Source organism: Monodon monoceros, unplaced genomic scaffold, assembly GCF_005190385.1.
Source record: "Monodon monoceros isolate NGI ecotype Baffin Bay Population unplaced genomic scaffold, NGI_Narwhal_1 Super_Scaffold_18, whole genome shotgun sequence".
In the NCBI taxonomy this organism is placed as follows: Eukaryota; Metazoa; Chordata; class Mammalia; order Artiodactyla; family Monodontidae; genus Monodon; species Monodon monoceros.
Window position 1 is genome coordinate 168,488,055 of NW_021703774.1, and position 15,391 is coordinate 168,503,445.

The 15,391-nt window shown below is 46.2% G+C and overlaps 1 protein-coding gene across 1 annotated transcript in view; it reads left to right on the forward strand.

The window, feature by feature from the left end:
- Positions 1-8,496: 8,496 nt before the first annotated feature.
- The window catches only part of SPATA21 (spermatogenesis associated 21), a 33,508-nt gene continuing 26,613 nt past the window's right edge, over positions 8,497-15,391 (forward strand). Inside the window, 4 exon segments of the mRNA XM_029227045.1 lie at positions 8,497-8,625; positions 10,288-10,428; positions 12,288-12,357; positions 12,360-12,478. Coding sequence (XP_029082878.1) covers positions 8,497-8,625; positions 10,288-10,428; positions 12,288-12,357; positions 12,360-12,478 — 459 coding nt within the window.

Below are 15,391 nucleotides of genomic sequence, written 5' to 3' on the forward strand. Positions count from 1 at the left end.
GGCGGAAGCGGCGCGACTCTATGATCCATGTCAGGCTAGAGCGGCAGCTCGCGGGCCTCGGCCGCTCATCGCCCACGCGCCCTCTGCTGGAGGCTCTGGCTCAAGACATGCGGCGGACGGACCTAGGAGCCAATTTGATGCGGAGCGGACTAGGGTTGTCTGGGGGCTTTCTCTTCCACGAGGTCTCGCGGGCCTTTGCAAAGAAAACTAATACAGATCCCACTGCAATCCATTGTCTGGTTGTGGGTCATCCCCATCGCCTCAACACTTACACCTGGTGTCCAGTTGGCTGAGATTCAAAGCTGTAGCTACCTAGACAGCTCAGCCTGACGCCTCTCTCTCCTCCAGCCTCCGCTTCCCTCGGCTTTTCCTGAATATCCTGCCATCTCCTGACTTGTAAGCCGCGACTGAGGCTTTTCCTCCTAGAGAAATCCTTACCTGTCCCACCAGCTAAATGCGATGTCCCTACCCTGCCACCCTTATCCTTACCCACTGTGGGCCCAGGGCCCCTGTTGCCTAGACTCAGCAAAAGGTTGTATTCAAAGAAGCAAAGTTTAGTAATAACATAAATAATTTTAAAAGTATCCCAGTCTTAACTTGGATTTCTCACAGAATCTTATAGGAGTTACAATGTCTAACCGGAGTCAAATTCTCAAAATCTCTTCTCCTCTACCATTCTCTCATTCATTATACAAATATTTAATTAAGTGCTTACAATGTGCCAGGTCCTCTGTGGGGCACAGCTGATCCCAAATTCACTGATTTACTGAATGCTCCCAAACTTTCTCCACCCGCTTCTTCCCTCTCCTCTCTCTCTCCTTTCACTCACTCTTTATAAGCTCTTTATTATAGGATTGATCTACCCTCTTAAATTTAAAAAAAAATTATTGTGGTAAAATATACATAACATAAACTTTACCATTTTAACCATTTTAAGTGTACAATTCAGTGAAATGAACTACATTCACCACTATTTCTAGAACTTTTCATCATCCCAGACCCTTTACCCATTAAGCAATAACACCCCATTTCCTGCTACCCACCCCCCGCCCCTGGTAATCTCTATTCTACTTTCTGTATATGAATTTACCTATTCCAGGTACCTCATATAAGTGGAATCATACAGAATTTGTCTCTGTGTCAGCTTATTTCACTGAGTATAATGTTTACAAGGTTCATCCATGTCACAGCCTGTATCAGAATTTCATTCCTTTTAATGGCTAAATGATATTCTATTGTATGGTGTAAAACAATTAATAAACAGAAACTGCAATTAAATAGGAGACCAGAATGGGGAGCTCTTACACCCTGGGATGATAGCAGAGCCCAACAGGAAGAAGAAAGACTCCTCTTCTTTCCTGGCAAGAATTCAGCCAATGAAAAGCCACGAACTCTTTGTTTACTGTATCCTTCTTTTTCCCAACTTCCTTTCCCCCTCTGTGAAAGAGTTCTGCCTCCCTTGCCCCGAGGGAACTTGCACATGGCTGGCCATTGTTGCGGACTCTGAGTTGCAATTCTCTGCTGATCTCATGTAAACCCATCTTTGCTGGAGAAATTCTGGCGGTCTATTTATTTCAGGTCAACAACGGATACACCACATTTTATCCATTCATTTGCTGATGGACATTTGGGTTGTTTCCACCTTTTGGCTATTGTGAATAATGCTGCTGTGGATTACTGATGAATAATACCTGTTCAAGTCCTTGTTTTCAATTCTCTTGAGTATATATCTAGAGGTGGACTTGCTGGCCCATATGGTAATTCTATGTGTAGCTTTTTGAGGAACTACCAAACTGTTTTCCACAGCAGCTGCATTTTCCATTTACACCAGCAAGGGTCCCAGTTTTCCACATCCTTGCCAATACTTATATTCCATTTCCTTTGATAATAGTCATCCCAGTGGGTATGAAGTTAACCTCTCTTTACGTGAATTGATTTAACTTCTAATTTCAACTTTGCTCCTTACCTTGATTCCGCACAGCAAAGAAGAAATTGAGAAGTGAGATTTCTTCCTCCTAGTTCTTTGTTCCTAACTCATTTTCCTAAAGTCCTGGAGTGGCAGAGACAGAAGTCCCCTTAGAAGCTGGAGGGGAGAGATGTTGAGATGGGAGGGGAGAGCACACTCCCATACTGACAATCTTGTCCCCTCACATTCTCATCATTCTGTTTACATGTCTGCTCTCCCACTAGACTGCAAGCTGCTTCTTTTTTTCTTAAAGGTTTTTTATTTTATTTTATGTGGACCATTTTTAAAGTCTTTATTGAACTTGTTACAACATTGCTTCTGTTTTATGTTTTGGTCTTTTGGCCATGAGGCATGTGGGATCCTAGCTCCCCGACCAGGGATCGAACCTACACCCCCTGCATTGAAAGGTGAAGTCTCAACCACTGGACTGCCAGGGAAGTCCCTAGACTGCAAGCTTCTTGGATGCAGGACCCTGTCCCTGCCTTTGTGAACCCCTGTATTCAGCAGCACAGGGTCTGGTACAGAGTAAGTGCTCAGCGAATGAATGGGTAAATGAGTGTGTGTGTGTGCGTTCATTTGGTTACATCCCAAAGCCAAGGGGCAATTTGGGAATGAGGCACTGTGTTTCCTCTTTCACACTGTCTTTGCATCAGTATGTGCTGCACGACAGCAGGGGAAAATAGGGTATCCCAGGAGTAAAGCACCTGGACCCTCTGAGTTGGAGAAAATTTCAGCTGGGAGAGCATCTAGGACCAGCTCTTAAGAGCTAAACTTTGGGATAGCATCCACCATCAGCACCAAGTTCCATCACTTCCTCTCTGGAAGCCAAGCAGTGTGAAGGTGGCCCACGGTAACTGTTTTTATTTATTTATTTATTTATGGCTGCGTTGGGTCTCCGTTGCTGCGCATGGGCTTTCTCTAGTTGCGGCGAGCGGGGGGCTGCTCTTCGTTGTGGTGCGTGGGCTTCTCATTGCCGTGGCTTCTCTTGTTGCGGAGCACCGGCTCTAGGTGCATGGGCTTCAGTAGTTGTGGCACGTGGGCTCAGTTGTTGTGGCTCACGGGCTCCAGGGTGCAGGCTCAGTAGTTGTGACGCACGGGCTTAGTTGCTCCATGGCATGTGGGATCTTCCCGGACCAGGGCTCGAATCTGTGTCCCCTGTCTTGGCAGGCGGATTCTCAACCACTGCGTCACCAGGGAAGCCCACGGTGACTGTTTTGGGCCTCTCCATGAAGCTGCCCCTGGTAGGACACCTTCATCTCATGAATCTGGAAGGGAATGCTCACTCCGTGCCAGGGGGCAGCCAGGTTTTACAATGTGTTCAGAGCACTTCCCGTTCAGTTCAGTCTAACAAAGATGGGCAGTGAACATCGACTATAGGCCAGGTGCTGGGTGATGGGACCACAGAGATGAGGCCCGCCCAGCTCCTGCCTTCATGGAGCTAACAGAGAGGAGGAGACAGAGAGAAATGCGGAGTGAAAAGTGCTATGATGGAAGAAACTCACAGGGGGGTGTGGGAGCGAAGAGAAGAGAGACCCCACTCAGCCTGGGGGCAGTCAGGGAAGGCTCTCTGGAAGGGGTTACCTTGACACAATAATCCCTGTGAGGTAAGCAGAGCAAGGATTGTTATCCTCATTGTGTAGTGGAGCCACTGAAACAGTGACCAGCCCAGGGAAACCTCACTGTCCTGTAGCTGCAGGAGGTCAGACAGTCCCTTGCCTTACCCTCAAATCCCAGCCACGTGGCTAAACATGCCTGAAGTGCATCTCTAAGGCTCTGCTGCCGAGAATAATTGGGGCTACTGGCTACTCCCAGGTTAAAGACGTTGTTTGCCGAATGAATTCAATTCAACCCAACAGGCAGAGTATAGGCTCAGACAGAGCCCATCTCACGTGGCAGGAGGCGACAGTGGTGCAAAATCTTGCTGTGATTCATCCAGATGCTTTCTGGTAGGTCCAGGGCCAAGGTGGGGGTTTGAGATGGGCAGTTTCCTGGGTGGCTTTGTGAAATATATATGATAGGTCACTTATCATCTTTCCCTGCTGTATTTTCCTGCCATCATAGATATTTCTAAGCGAAGGGGAAACCACTTATAAAAGGGCACTCGGGGCTTCCCTGGTGGCGCAGTGGTTGAGAGTCCGCCTGCCGATGCAGGGGACACGGGTTCGTGCCCCGGTCCGGGAGGATCCCACATGCCGCGGAGCAGCTGGACCCGTGAGCCGTGGCCGCTGAGCCTGCACGTCTGGAGCCTGTGCTCCGCAACGGGAGAGGCCACAACAGTGAGAGGCCCGCTTACTGCAAAAAAAAAACAAAAAAAAAAAACGGCACTCGATAACAAAACAATCTTGAAAAAGATAAAAGTGTGGAGATTCACACGTCCCAATTTCAATACTTAACTACAAAGGGACAGTAATCAAGACAGTATAGTACTGGTACAAGGATAGACCATAGATCACTGGACTAGAACTGAGAATAAACCCTTACATTTATAGCCACTTGACTTTCCATAAGTGTGCCAAGACAATTTGATTGAGAAAGAATAGTCTTTTCAACAAATGATGCTGGAATGAGATATCCACATTCCACATGCAAAAGAATGAAGTTGGACCCCTATCTCACACCATGTACAAAAATTCATTCAAAATGGCTGTAGACCTAAATGTATGAGCTAAAACTATACAATTCTTAGAAGAAAACATAGAGAAAAATCTTTATGACCTTGGATTTATGTTATAATAAAAAGAATCTAATAGATTCTTAGATATGACACTAAAAGCACAAGCAACAAAAGAGAAAAATAGATAAATGGGACTTTAACAAAATTAAAAGCTTTGTGCTTCAAAGGACAAAAAAGTGAAAGTACAATTCACATAATGTGAGAAAAATTTTGCAAATTACATATCTGAAAAGAGACTTGCATCTAGAATATACAAAGAGTTCTTACCATTCAATAATAAAAAGACAAATGACACAATTTATAAATGGACAATGAACCTGAATAGACATTTTTCCAAAAAATATACACAAATAGCCAATAAGCACATGAAAAGATGCCCAACATCATTAGCCATCAGGGAAATGCTAATCAAAACCACAGTGAGATACCACTTTATACCCACACCCACTAGAATGACTAGAATTAAAAAAAAAAAAAAAAAAAAAAGACATAGTAAGTGTTGGTGAGGATGTGGAAAAATCCCATACATTGCTGGTGGGAATGTAAAATGATGCAGCCACTTCAGAAAACAGTATGGCAATTACTCAGGGGACTAAACACAGAGTTACCATATAACCCAGCAATTCCATTCCTAGGTATACACCCAAGAGAAATGAAAATATATCTTCACACAAAAATTTGTACACAAATGTTCACAACAGCATTATTCCTCATCCAAAAAATTGGAAACAACCCAAATGTTTATCAACTGATGAATGGATGTACAAAATGGGGAATTCCCTGCTGGCCTAGTGGTTTGAATTCCGGGCTTTCACTGCCATGGCTAGGTTTAATCCCTGGTTGGGGAACTGAGATCCCGCAAGGTGCACGGTGCGGCCAAAAAAAAAAGTAGTATATTGGCCATAAAAAGAATGAAGGGTTGATACAAGCTACAACACAGATGAACCTTGAAAACATCTGCCCCGTGAAAGCCAGTCACCAAGGACCACATATTGTATGATTCCATTTAAATGAAATGTCCAGAATAGGCAAGTCTATAGAGACAGAAAGATTAGTGGTTGCCTACGGCTAGGGGTGGGGTGGGAGGACTGAGGTGATGGCTAAGGGGTGTGGGGCTTCTTTTGGGGGTGATGAAAATATTCTAAAATTGGAGTGAGGATTGTCCAATTCTGTGAATATACTAAAAGCCATTGAATTGTACACTTTAAGTGGATGAGTGGTACAATACGTGAATTAAATCTCAATGAAGTTGTGAGGAAGAAAGTGCCCTGAAAGGAGGACAGGGTCTATATTGGCCACCCACCCCCCTCAATTCTATCCTCAGATCCCATGCCTTTCTGCTAGGGTTGGGGCTTCCCCTTCTCATCTAGATTCTCACAGAGGTTGTAAGCTCCAGATGGGGATGGAGAGGGGGCTGGATCCCCTCTGGAGCCTCTGCCCCCTTAAAACTCCAGCTTGTGGAATACTGGGACCTGAGAATTCTGAGGTTGAGACTGCGCTTTCTGAGGTGGAGACAATGGGGGGCGTGTTTGAGGGGTCTGGGAGGGGGGCAGGTTTCCCCCAGATGGGTCATCTACCCCTGGGGCAGGAAGGCTCAGAGGAAAGGGGAAGGCTTAGGGAGCCCTAATGGGAGAAAAGGGAGGAACTCCAAGGAAAGAGAGAGGGGCTCGGTCACAGAGCTGACCTCTCTGTGCCAGGTGAGAGCCTAGGTCCTTTGGGAGGCTGGAGCTGCACCTGGAGTGGGGGTCACCTGGGAGCGGAGCCTTGTTTGCATTGTGGGGATACAGGCCCAGAGGGTAGGACTGGAGGGTAGGCAAGGTTGGGAGGAAAGGAGAAGGGAGAGGGGATTCGGGTCAGCAGCTGTTAAGGGTACCTCCCCTGTGCCCCTTATAAACTGTGAGAGCCACCAGACCCCCAGTGTATCCCCAAGGCCTGATGTCACATTTCTGTTAAACAACTGGTGATTGCATGGGTGAGTGAGGGAATGAATTAAGCTTCTTTGGAGGCAAGATAATATGGTGAGATAAGCAGTCTTGGGAGTCACACAGGCCTGGGTTTGAAGCCGGTTCTTCTGCAGATTTGCTGTGTGGCATTGGACAAGACTCTGGGCTACCCTGAGCCTCAGTTTCCGTATCTTTAAAACAGGGCTGAACCCACTGACCTCAAGGACAGGGTGTTTAGAATACCGTTGGCAAACGTGCCCAGCAAATAGAAGGTTCCTCCATGGATGGCGGCCGGCCTGTCATGATTTAAAGTGGAAGAAGCAACAACAAGATCCTCAAGGTTTCGCTGAGGGGGTAGGGTTTACCCTTAGAAACCAGTTAACAGTGAAGAGAGGTCCGTGGCATCTCCGTAGAAAGGGTGTTGATGTTGCCTCAAAGGAATTCAGAGGCCGGAGAGAGGGCTAAGGTGGTTGGAAGCTTGGAGAAGAGGTGGGAGCTTGAAGGATGGGGTGGGAGGTGCTGGAGAAAGAGAGAAATGGGAAACAAGCAGAGAGTCTGGGAGATCTGCAGGGTTAGGATCGCAGGAGTCTGCCCAGATTAAAACAGAATGTTTGTGTAGGATATGGCAGTACAGCCAAATAGGAGGTTGGATAGGAGAAGCAAAAGTAGAGACCTTAGGGGCTTCCCTGGTAGCTCAGTGGTTGAGAATCCGCCTGCCAATGCAGGGGACACAGGTTCGATCCCTGGTCCAGGAAGATCCCACATGCCGTGGAGCAACAAAGCCTGTGCACCACAACTATTGAACCTGTGCTCTAGAACCCGTGAGCCACAACTACTGAGCCCGCGTGCTGCAACTACTGAAGCCTGTGCGCTTAGAGCCCCTGCTCTGCAACAAGACAAGCAACCACAATTAGAAGCCCGCGCACTGCAACGAAGAGTAGCCCCCGCTCACCACAACTAGAGAAAGCCTGCGCGCAGCAGCGGAGACCCAACACAGCCAAAAATAAATAAATGAATTTATATATATATAAAAAAGAGACCCTAAGAAAGGCTTTAGAAAGGGATGTGTCCAGGGCAGGGTCAGGGTGCTTTGGTGAACTACCTATTGCCATTGGTGACTTTAGGGACCCCCAGACAGACGTTCCCCACTCCTATTCCTTAGCTCCAAGAAGAACGGAATTTTCCTCTATAGCAGCAGCAGCCGTGACACTCTTGGGCTCTCTTTATTTTTGTTTTGTTCTGTTTTTGGCTGCGCCGTGCAGCATGCGGGATCTTACTTCCCCGACCAGGGATTGAACCCGCGCCCCCTGCAGTGGAATCGCGGAGTCCTAACCACTGGACCGCCAGGGAATTCCCTCTTGGGCTCTCCTTAAAATGCATCTTAGCATATTAAGGGCTCTGAGAAATCCTGCAGGAAAGAGCCTATTTCATTTTAACTCAGCACTTTCCAGACACATTTGGCCTCAGAACCCTTTTTTTTTTTTTTGTGGTGTACCTCATGGGACCAATATCCCCAAGAACACCTGTTAGGAAATGCTGCTGTAGGGAAAAGTGTGTGGGTTTTGCGACCCAATAGGCCATGGTTTGATTCCTGCTCTGTGACCTATTTGGTGTTGGACCTCGGGCAAGTCACTTTGTTTCCCAGAGCCTCCTTTTCCCCAGAGTTATCGTGAGAATTGGGGAAAATATGTGGGTAACGCATGTGGCTAGCTCTCTGGTCTTGCTGCATGCCTCTCCTGTGCCAGGCCTGGTCCTACCTCTTCCCCTGAGCCAGGCTCTCTGCATGACAGACTCCACGTGGGCTGCTGAAGAGGCAGTTAGGTAATGGGCTTGGTGGAACTTTGATTGGATTTCTTTTCTGGGAACACAGCATTTGATGCTCCTCACTTGGTACCCTCGTTGGCCCTGGCACAATGGACAACAGAAACACCCAGATGTACGTGGAGTGTAGGATCAAGGCTCCAGAGGCCCAGCCAAGTCCTGGCCTGAGGACTGCCAGCAACAGGGCTGGTGTTGAGCCCACCATATCAGAAGTCAGCCAGGTAGGGACCTGCATCTCTACTCCCAAAAGCCACCTTTCCTTTCCCCTGCCCAGGTTTCCTTCCCTCCCCAACTGCTTTAATTAAGCCTCTATTACAAGTGGCACAAAACTCAATTCAAACTGGATTAGGCAGGAATGAGAACACATCAGCCTGCGTAACTGACAAATCTACCTGTAGACTTCAGGTATGGCTGGATCAAGGTGCTCAGTGAGTGTCTCTCGGCTCTGCCTTCCTCTGTGGCATTCCCAGGCAGGCTTTCTCTGCAAAATGGCAAGAATTGCCCTGGCCACTCCAGGCTTAAATCTTCCCATCTTACATCCTCTGGCTTAGCATTCCTAACAGGAGGAGAGCCTCTTTGCAATAGTTGAAGAAAGTCTCCGGTTATCAGTGTCATTGGCCCAGGTTGTAGTCATATGTTTATCCCTGAACCAGTCACCATGGCAGGGCAGAGTGGCCTGGATCTCTTGGTATAATGGAACCGGAGGTGGTACTCAGCTTGCTCCGCTGAGCCGCGTGGGCCGAATGGAGACAGGAAGTTTCCCATAAAAGAATGTTGGCTTTGTTATCAAAAGAGATGCTGGCTGGGTGAGCAAAACAAGAGTTGCCTACTTACTTCCATGGCCTTTAGCCTCCCTGTCCCTTATATCCTTTATTCCCCTGACAGCTGCTCAAAGCTTCCATCCATGACCCTCCTCATCCCCTAGCCTGCAACCTAAGCTCTCATTGCTCCTCTCGGCCTCTTTCCATAAAAAAAAAAAAAATTTTTTTTTAAATGCCAAGTGGCATGAATTGAAGAGCACAGAGAAGATCTTCCTTTCTGTGTCCCCAGAGCCAAAAATGTCACCATAAAAATAGTCAACACTCCCTTGGATTAAGTATCACCCTCTCCCTGTAGCCTCTGTTATAAATCATGGCTTCTCCTAGGCCCCTGGAGAGGGCCTGAAATGGGGGTCTTGGAAGGAGGCTGGGGTAAACATTCAGGGCTTCCTTTACCTGCCCATTTATTTTTCCAATGCACATAGTCAGGGGGTCTCAGTGGCACCACTTAACCAGCTGTATGACCTTGGGCATGTCACTGCAGCCCTTTGAGCCTCATGGGCTCATGTGTGTCATGTCGAGGATTAACTGGGTTAAGTCCCTGAGGCACCTGACACTGGCCCTGCCCCGTGGTAGATGCCCTTAGTGTTTGCTCACAGTGAAAACTTGTATTATCAACTGATTGAACCAGGTTGCCTGGAGTTTGCTGACTCAGGCGAGGCTTGGAGCTGCCTCTAAGTCACTGACTCAAGGCCACCCAACTAGAGAATGATGGGCATCAAAACCCAGCTCCAGAGCCTGAGCTCTGAAGTAGCAGAAATTGTGGAAGCCTCTCTTGGAACTTGTAAGGGTCTGGAAGTCCCCCAGGGCACTCTGTCAAGTTGTCCTCAGTGGCATCTCCTTGACCCAGGTACTACTCTGGACTCCAGGTTCGCGCTGGAGCCATCGGTGCTGACCGAGCCTCCCTCCTCCTGCCCCTTGTCTCCTCCTTGCCTCTCTCCAATGTCTTCCCCAGTTAGGCACGGGATCTCCCTGTCCCTGAGGCCAGGATGATGCCAGAGAGTGGGAGAATCCCTCCAGAATGGGCCAACACTTGAGCCAGTGCCATGGGCATCTTCGTTCTAGGTTGTGTTTACAGATGCTGAAGGGATGGACAGTGGGAAGCAACCCTCCTCAGAACCAGGAGAGCCAGAGGACGGGCCCAGACACAGAGAGGCATCAGAGGAGGGGTCTCCAGAGCTCAGCACCCAGGAGCAGATGCCTCCGGCAGGGCCAAGGTGAACCGGGGGCTTCCCAGAGAGCAGCTCCAGGAGAGAATCCCCTGTGACTCACCTGGTAGTGAGGGAGAGGAGGGACAACTTCCAGGCTAAGGTGGATCCACCCAGTCACAGCCCTGTACTTCTCTTTCATAGCATGAATCACACTAAATAATTATTCATGTTGACCTTTTGTCTGAGCTCCCCCACTAGACCACAAACTTCTGTGATGTGTCTTGTTCAAGGGGTATTTATGTCTTGTTTAACCTCACATCCCTCATGCCGGGGACTCTGCCTGTAGCAGATGCGCAATAAATACGTATTCACTGAATTCATAGAAGAATGAACAAAAGAGAGGCTGAGAGACACAGAAACACACATTTATGTGGATTTATTGTTATTACTTTCTAAATATTGTATATATCTTTAAGCTTGCCTACAGTGAGAATATATTCTTTTTAAAAAGAGAAAATGGAGGGGCTTCCCTGGTGGCACAGTGGTTGAGAGTCCGCCTGCCAATGCAGGGGACACGGGTTCGTGCCCCGGTCTGGGAGGATCCCACGTACCACGGAGCGCCTGGGCCCGTGAGCCATGGCCGCTGAGCCTGCGCGTCCGGAGCCTGTGCTCCGCAACGGGAGAGGCCACAACAGTGAGAGGTCCGCGTACCTACCGCAAAAAAAAAAAAAAAAAGAGAAAATGGAGAGAGAGCCAGAGAGAGGCAAAGTGAAAGACTTGGGAGACTGGTCAGCTTATCATTTAAATTTGATTATAACCAAAAACCTCTAAATAATCTCTTCTACACGATAAGTTAGGGGAATCAATCAAAGCCAGGTATCAGCACCCCTGAGACAGGCGCTGGGCACCGTGCTGGCAGAAATAGAAACCATTTCCACACATCTGCTTACACAACTTGGCAATTTGTTTAAACTGCTTTAAAACTGTCTTTACCCTCATCTATTTCTAGAAATATCTAGGAAATAAGTGCATATTCAGGTAAAGTTTTACGCACAAAGATTTCCACATTATTTTAAATGCTAAAAAATTGGAAATGCCAGTGTGCACTAAATGCTCACAATAGGGGGATGGTTAAGTAAATTATGATTTTCTATAAAATAGAGAATTTTAGGGGACTTCCCTGGCGGTCCAGAGGTTAAGACTCCATGCTTCCACTGAAGGGGGCGCAGGTTCAATCCCTGGTCAGGGAACTAAGATCCCACATGCCACACAGTGCGGCCAAAAAGTAAAAAAAAGAGAGAGAGAGAGAGAATTTTATACTTTCATTAAAAAGCATGCTTATGAGAGATTTTTGGCATGGAAAAAATTTAGATTATACTGTTAATTGAAAAAAGATTGCAAAATTGTATTCGCAATATAACTAGGTAAAATTATGTAATAATTGAAGATGGTATTTAAATTAATCCCCATTAAAAATATGTATGTATATCCTTAGGAAGAAGCCTGCAGGAAATACTCCAGAATATTAAAGTGAGATCAGATTGGTGCAGATTCAAATCCAGACCTGTCAACTTCAGCTTAATGACCCGAGCCTTAAGTCTTCCGACCTCTCTGAATCACAGTTCTCCCTGATCTTTTTTTTTTTTCTAAAAAGCAATAAGTAATAATAAAATATTAAATCCTAACTCTCTTAAACATTGACCTCAAAGTGTCTGTGATTGGGGGAATTCACATTAGTCCTTTATTCTTTCTCCTAGGCATTAAGTTATGTACCTATGGTGTGCCGAGCCCTGTGCGGGTGCTCTGGGAACTATGAAGAAATATAAGAATGTAAAAATGTGCCCCAGTTTGGGAGCTGAGGTGTCCCTTTGTCTGTTCTCCCCAGGATGAAGCAGTCATCTTTGGCCCCCCCAGGAAGGGCCCGGGGAGCTGCAAGCAGGCCAGGATCAGGCCATGCCAGGAAGTGAGCTGGAGGTGCTGCCCTCCAGGTCCCTGCAGCACAGGAAAGGCTGCAGCAGCAGAGCTCATGGAAGGAGACCAAGGACCAACAGGGGAGCCAGCAGAACCTAGGAACTGTGGAGGGTCAGTTCCCCGAGAGCCGCCAGGTAATGTCCATGGAGACCTGGGCAGGAGGGTATGGAATGACTGACCCACAGGGGAGGCGAGGGAGCAGGGAATTGTTGGAGGAGATCATGGGGGTTTCTGTGTAAAATTAAAATCGGGACATGCTGGTTTCAACAAAGCTCAGACAGCTTTTCACGAAGATGGCGCCGAAGGCAAAGAAGGAAGCCCCTGCCCCTCCTGAAGCCAAAGCTAAAGCAAAGACTTTGAAGGCCAAGAAAGCAGTGTGGAAAGGCGTCCATAGCCACACACACACACAAAAGAAGATCCGGACATCACTCACCTTCCGATGGCCCAAAACACTGCGGCTCAGGAGGCAGCCCAAATATCCTCAGAAGAGCCCCCTAGGAGAAACAAGCTTGACCGCTGTGCCACCATCAAGTTCCCCTCACCACCGAGTCAGACATGAAGACAATAGAAGACGACAAGGGACTTCCCTTCCTTGTCGGAGTGGTGGAGTGGTTAAGAATCCGCCTGCCAATGCAGGGGACACGGGGTCGAGCCCTGGTCCCACGTGCTGTGGAGCAACTAAGCCTGTGCGCCACAACTACTGAAGCCCGCGCGCCTAGAGCCTGAGCTCTGCTACAAGAGAAGCCACCACAGTGAAAAGCCCGCGCGCTGCAACGAAGAGTAGCCCCTGCTCACCACAAGTAGAGAAAGCCTGCGCACAGCAACGAAGACCCAACGCAGCCAAAAATAAATAAATAAAAAGAAAACAAAAGAAAGGAAAATAGAAGACAACAACACACTGGTGTTCATTGCAGACGTCAAGGCCAACAAGCACCAGTTTAAACAGGCTGTGAAGAAGCTCTATGACATTGACGTGGCTAAGGTCCACACCCTGATCAGGCCTGATGGAGAGAAGAAGGCACATGTTTGACTGGCTCCTGACTATGATGCTTTAGATGTTGCCAACAAAATTGGGATCATCTATACTGAGTCCAGCTGGCCAATTCTCAATATAAAAGTTTTCACTATAAAAAAACAAAAACAAAGCTCAATTTTTTTTTTTTTTTTTTGCGGTACGCGGGCCTCTCACTGCTGTGGCCTCTCCCGTTGCGGAGCACAGGCTCCGGACGCACAGGCTCAGCGGCCATGGCTCACGGGCCCAGCCGCTCCGCGGCATGTGGGATCTTCCCGGACCGGGGCACGAACCCGTGTCCCCTGCATCGGCAGGCGGACTCTCAACCACTGTGCCACCAGGGAAGCCCTCAATTTTTTTTTTTTTTAATGCTAGGATATTCTAGCATCTGTTTCTTAGCTGCTGAGCACTATAGGACCCTGCAAGATGTGGTTAGAGTATGGTGCCTTTTCCAAACTTATTTGAATGTAAAATATCTTTTAATTTATTTTTATTTTAAGATTTAAGTTTTTTTTTTAAAAACAAACAGCTTCAGTGAGGTATAACTGACATACACTTGCACATACTTCAAGTATACAATTTGATGTTTTGGACACGTGTATACCCACGAAACCGTCACCACAATCAAGAAAACAAACACATCTATCACCCCCCAAAATTTTCTGTCCCCCTTTGTCATCCCTCTTCCCATTCACCCCCAGCCTCAGGCAACAACTGATCTGCATTCTGTCACTATAAATTTGTTTGTATTTCCCAAAATTTTCCATAAATAGAAGCATACAGTATCCACTCTTTTAGTCTGGCTTCTTTAAATTATCATGATTATTTTGAGGGTCAGCTATGTTAATGTGTGGATGAATGCTTTATTCTTTTTATTGCTGAGTAATATTCCATTGTATGGATATGTCACAATTTCTTGTCCTACTATATAGCACAGGGAACTATATTCAATACCTTGTGATAAACCATATAGGAAAAGAATATGAAAAGGAATGTTTATATATGTACAACTGAATCACTTTGCTGTACAGTGGAAAGAAACAAAAACCAGTTTCTTCATTCTTTCATCTATTGATGGACATTTGGTTTGTTTCAACTTTTTGACTACTACAAATAAGACTTACAGAAACATTCATGTCTATATGTACATGTACTTTCATTTCTCTTGGGCAAATAAATGCTTAGCAGTAGAATGGGCCATATGGTATTTGTATGTTTAACTTATTAAGAAACTGCCACTTTTCTCCAAGGTGGTTGTGCCATTTTACATTCCCATGAGCAATGTATGAGAGTCCCACTTGTTCCACATCCTCCCCAAAACTTGGTATGGTCAGTTTTTAATTCTAAGCATTCTAATAGGTGTATAGTTGAATCTCACTGTGGTCTTTATTTTCATGTTCCTAATGACTAATCATGTCAAGCACCTTTTCATGCGCTTTTGGGCCATTTGTATATCTTTGGAGAAATGCCTATTCAAATACTTTGCCCATCATTTTAATTGAATTAGTCAATTTATTGTTGAGTTGTAAGAGCGCTTCATATATTCTGGATACAAGACTGTTATCAGATCTACGATTTACAAATTTTTTCTTCCATTCTATGGATTGTCATTTCACTTTCTGACCTTTTTTTACAAAACTGGGTTGTTTTTTTATTCTTGAGTTTTGAGAGTTCTTATATATTCTGAATACAAGTCCTTTATAATATATGTTAATTTGTCAATGTTTTCTCCCAGTCTGGGAGCTGTCTTTTCCATTCTCTTAACAGTGACTTTCAAAGAACAGAAGTTCTTAATTTTGATGAAGTCTAATTGATCAGCTTTTTCTTTATGGCTGTGCTTTTGGTATTATTTCTTAGAAATCTTTACTCAACCTGAAGTCACATAGGATTTTCTCCGATGTTTTCTTTGAGAAGTTTTATTGTTTTAGGTTTAACATTTAGGTTTATGATCCACCTTGAGTTAATATTTTGCATATGGTCTGAGTGATGGATTGAGCTCATTTTTTGCATATGGCTGTCCAGCCATCCCAGCACC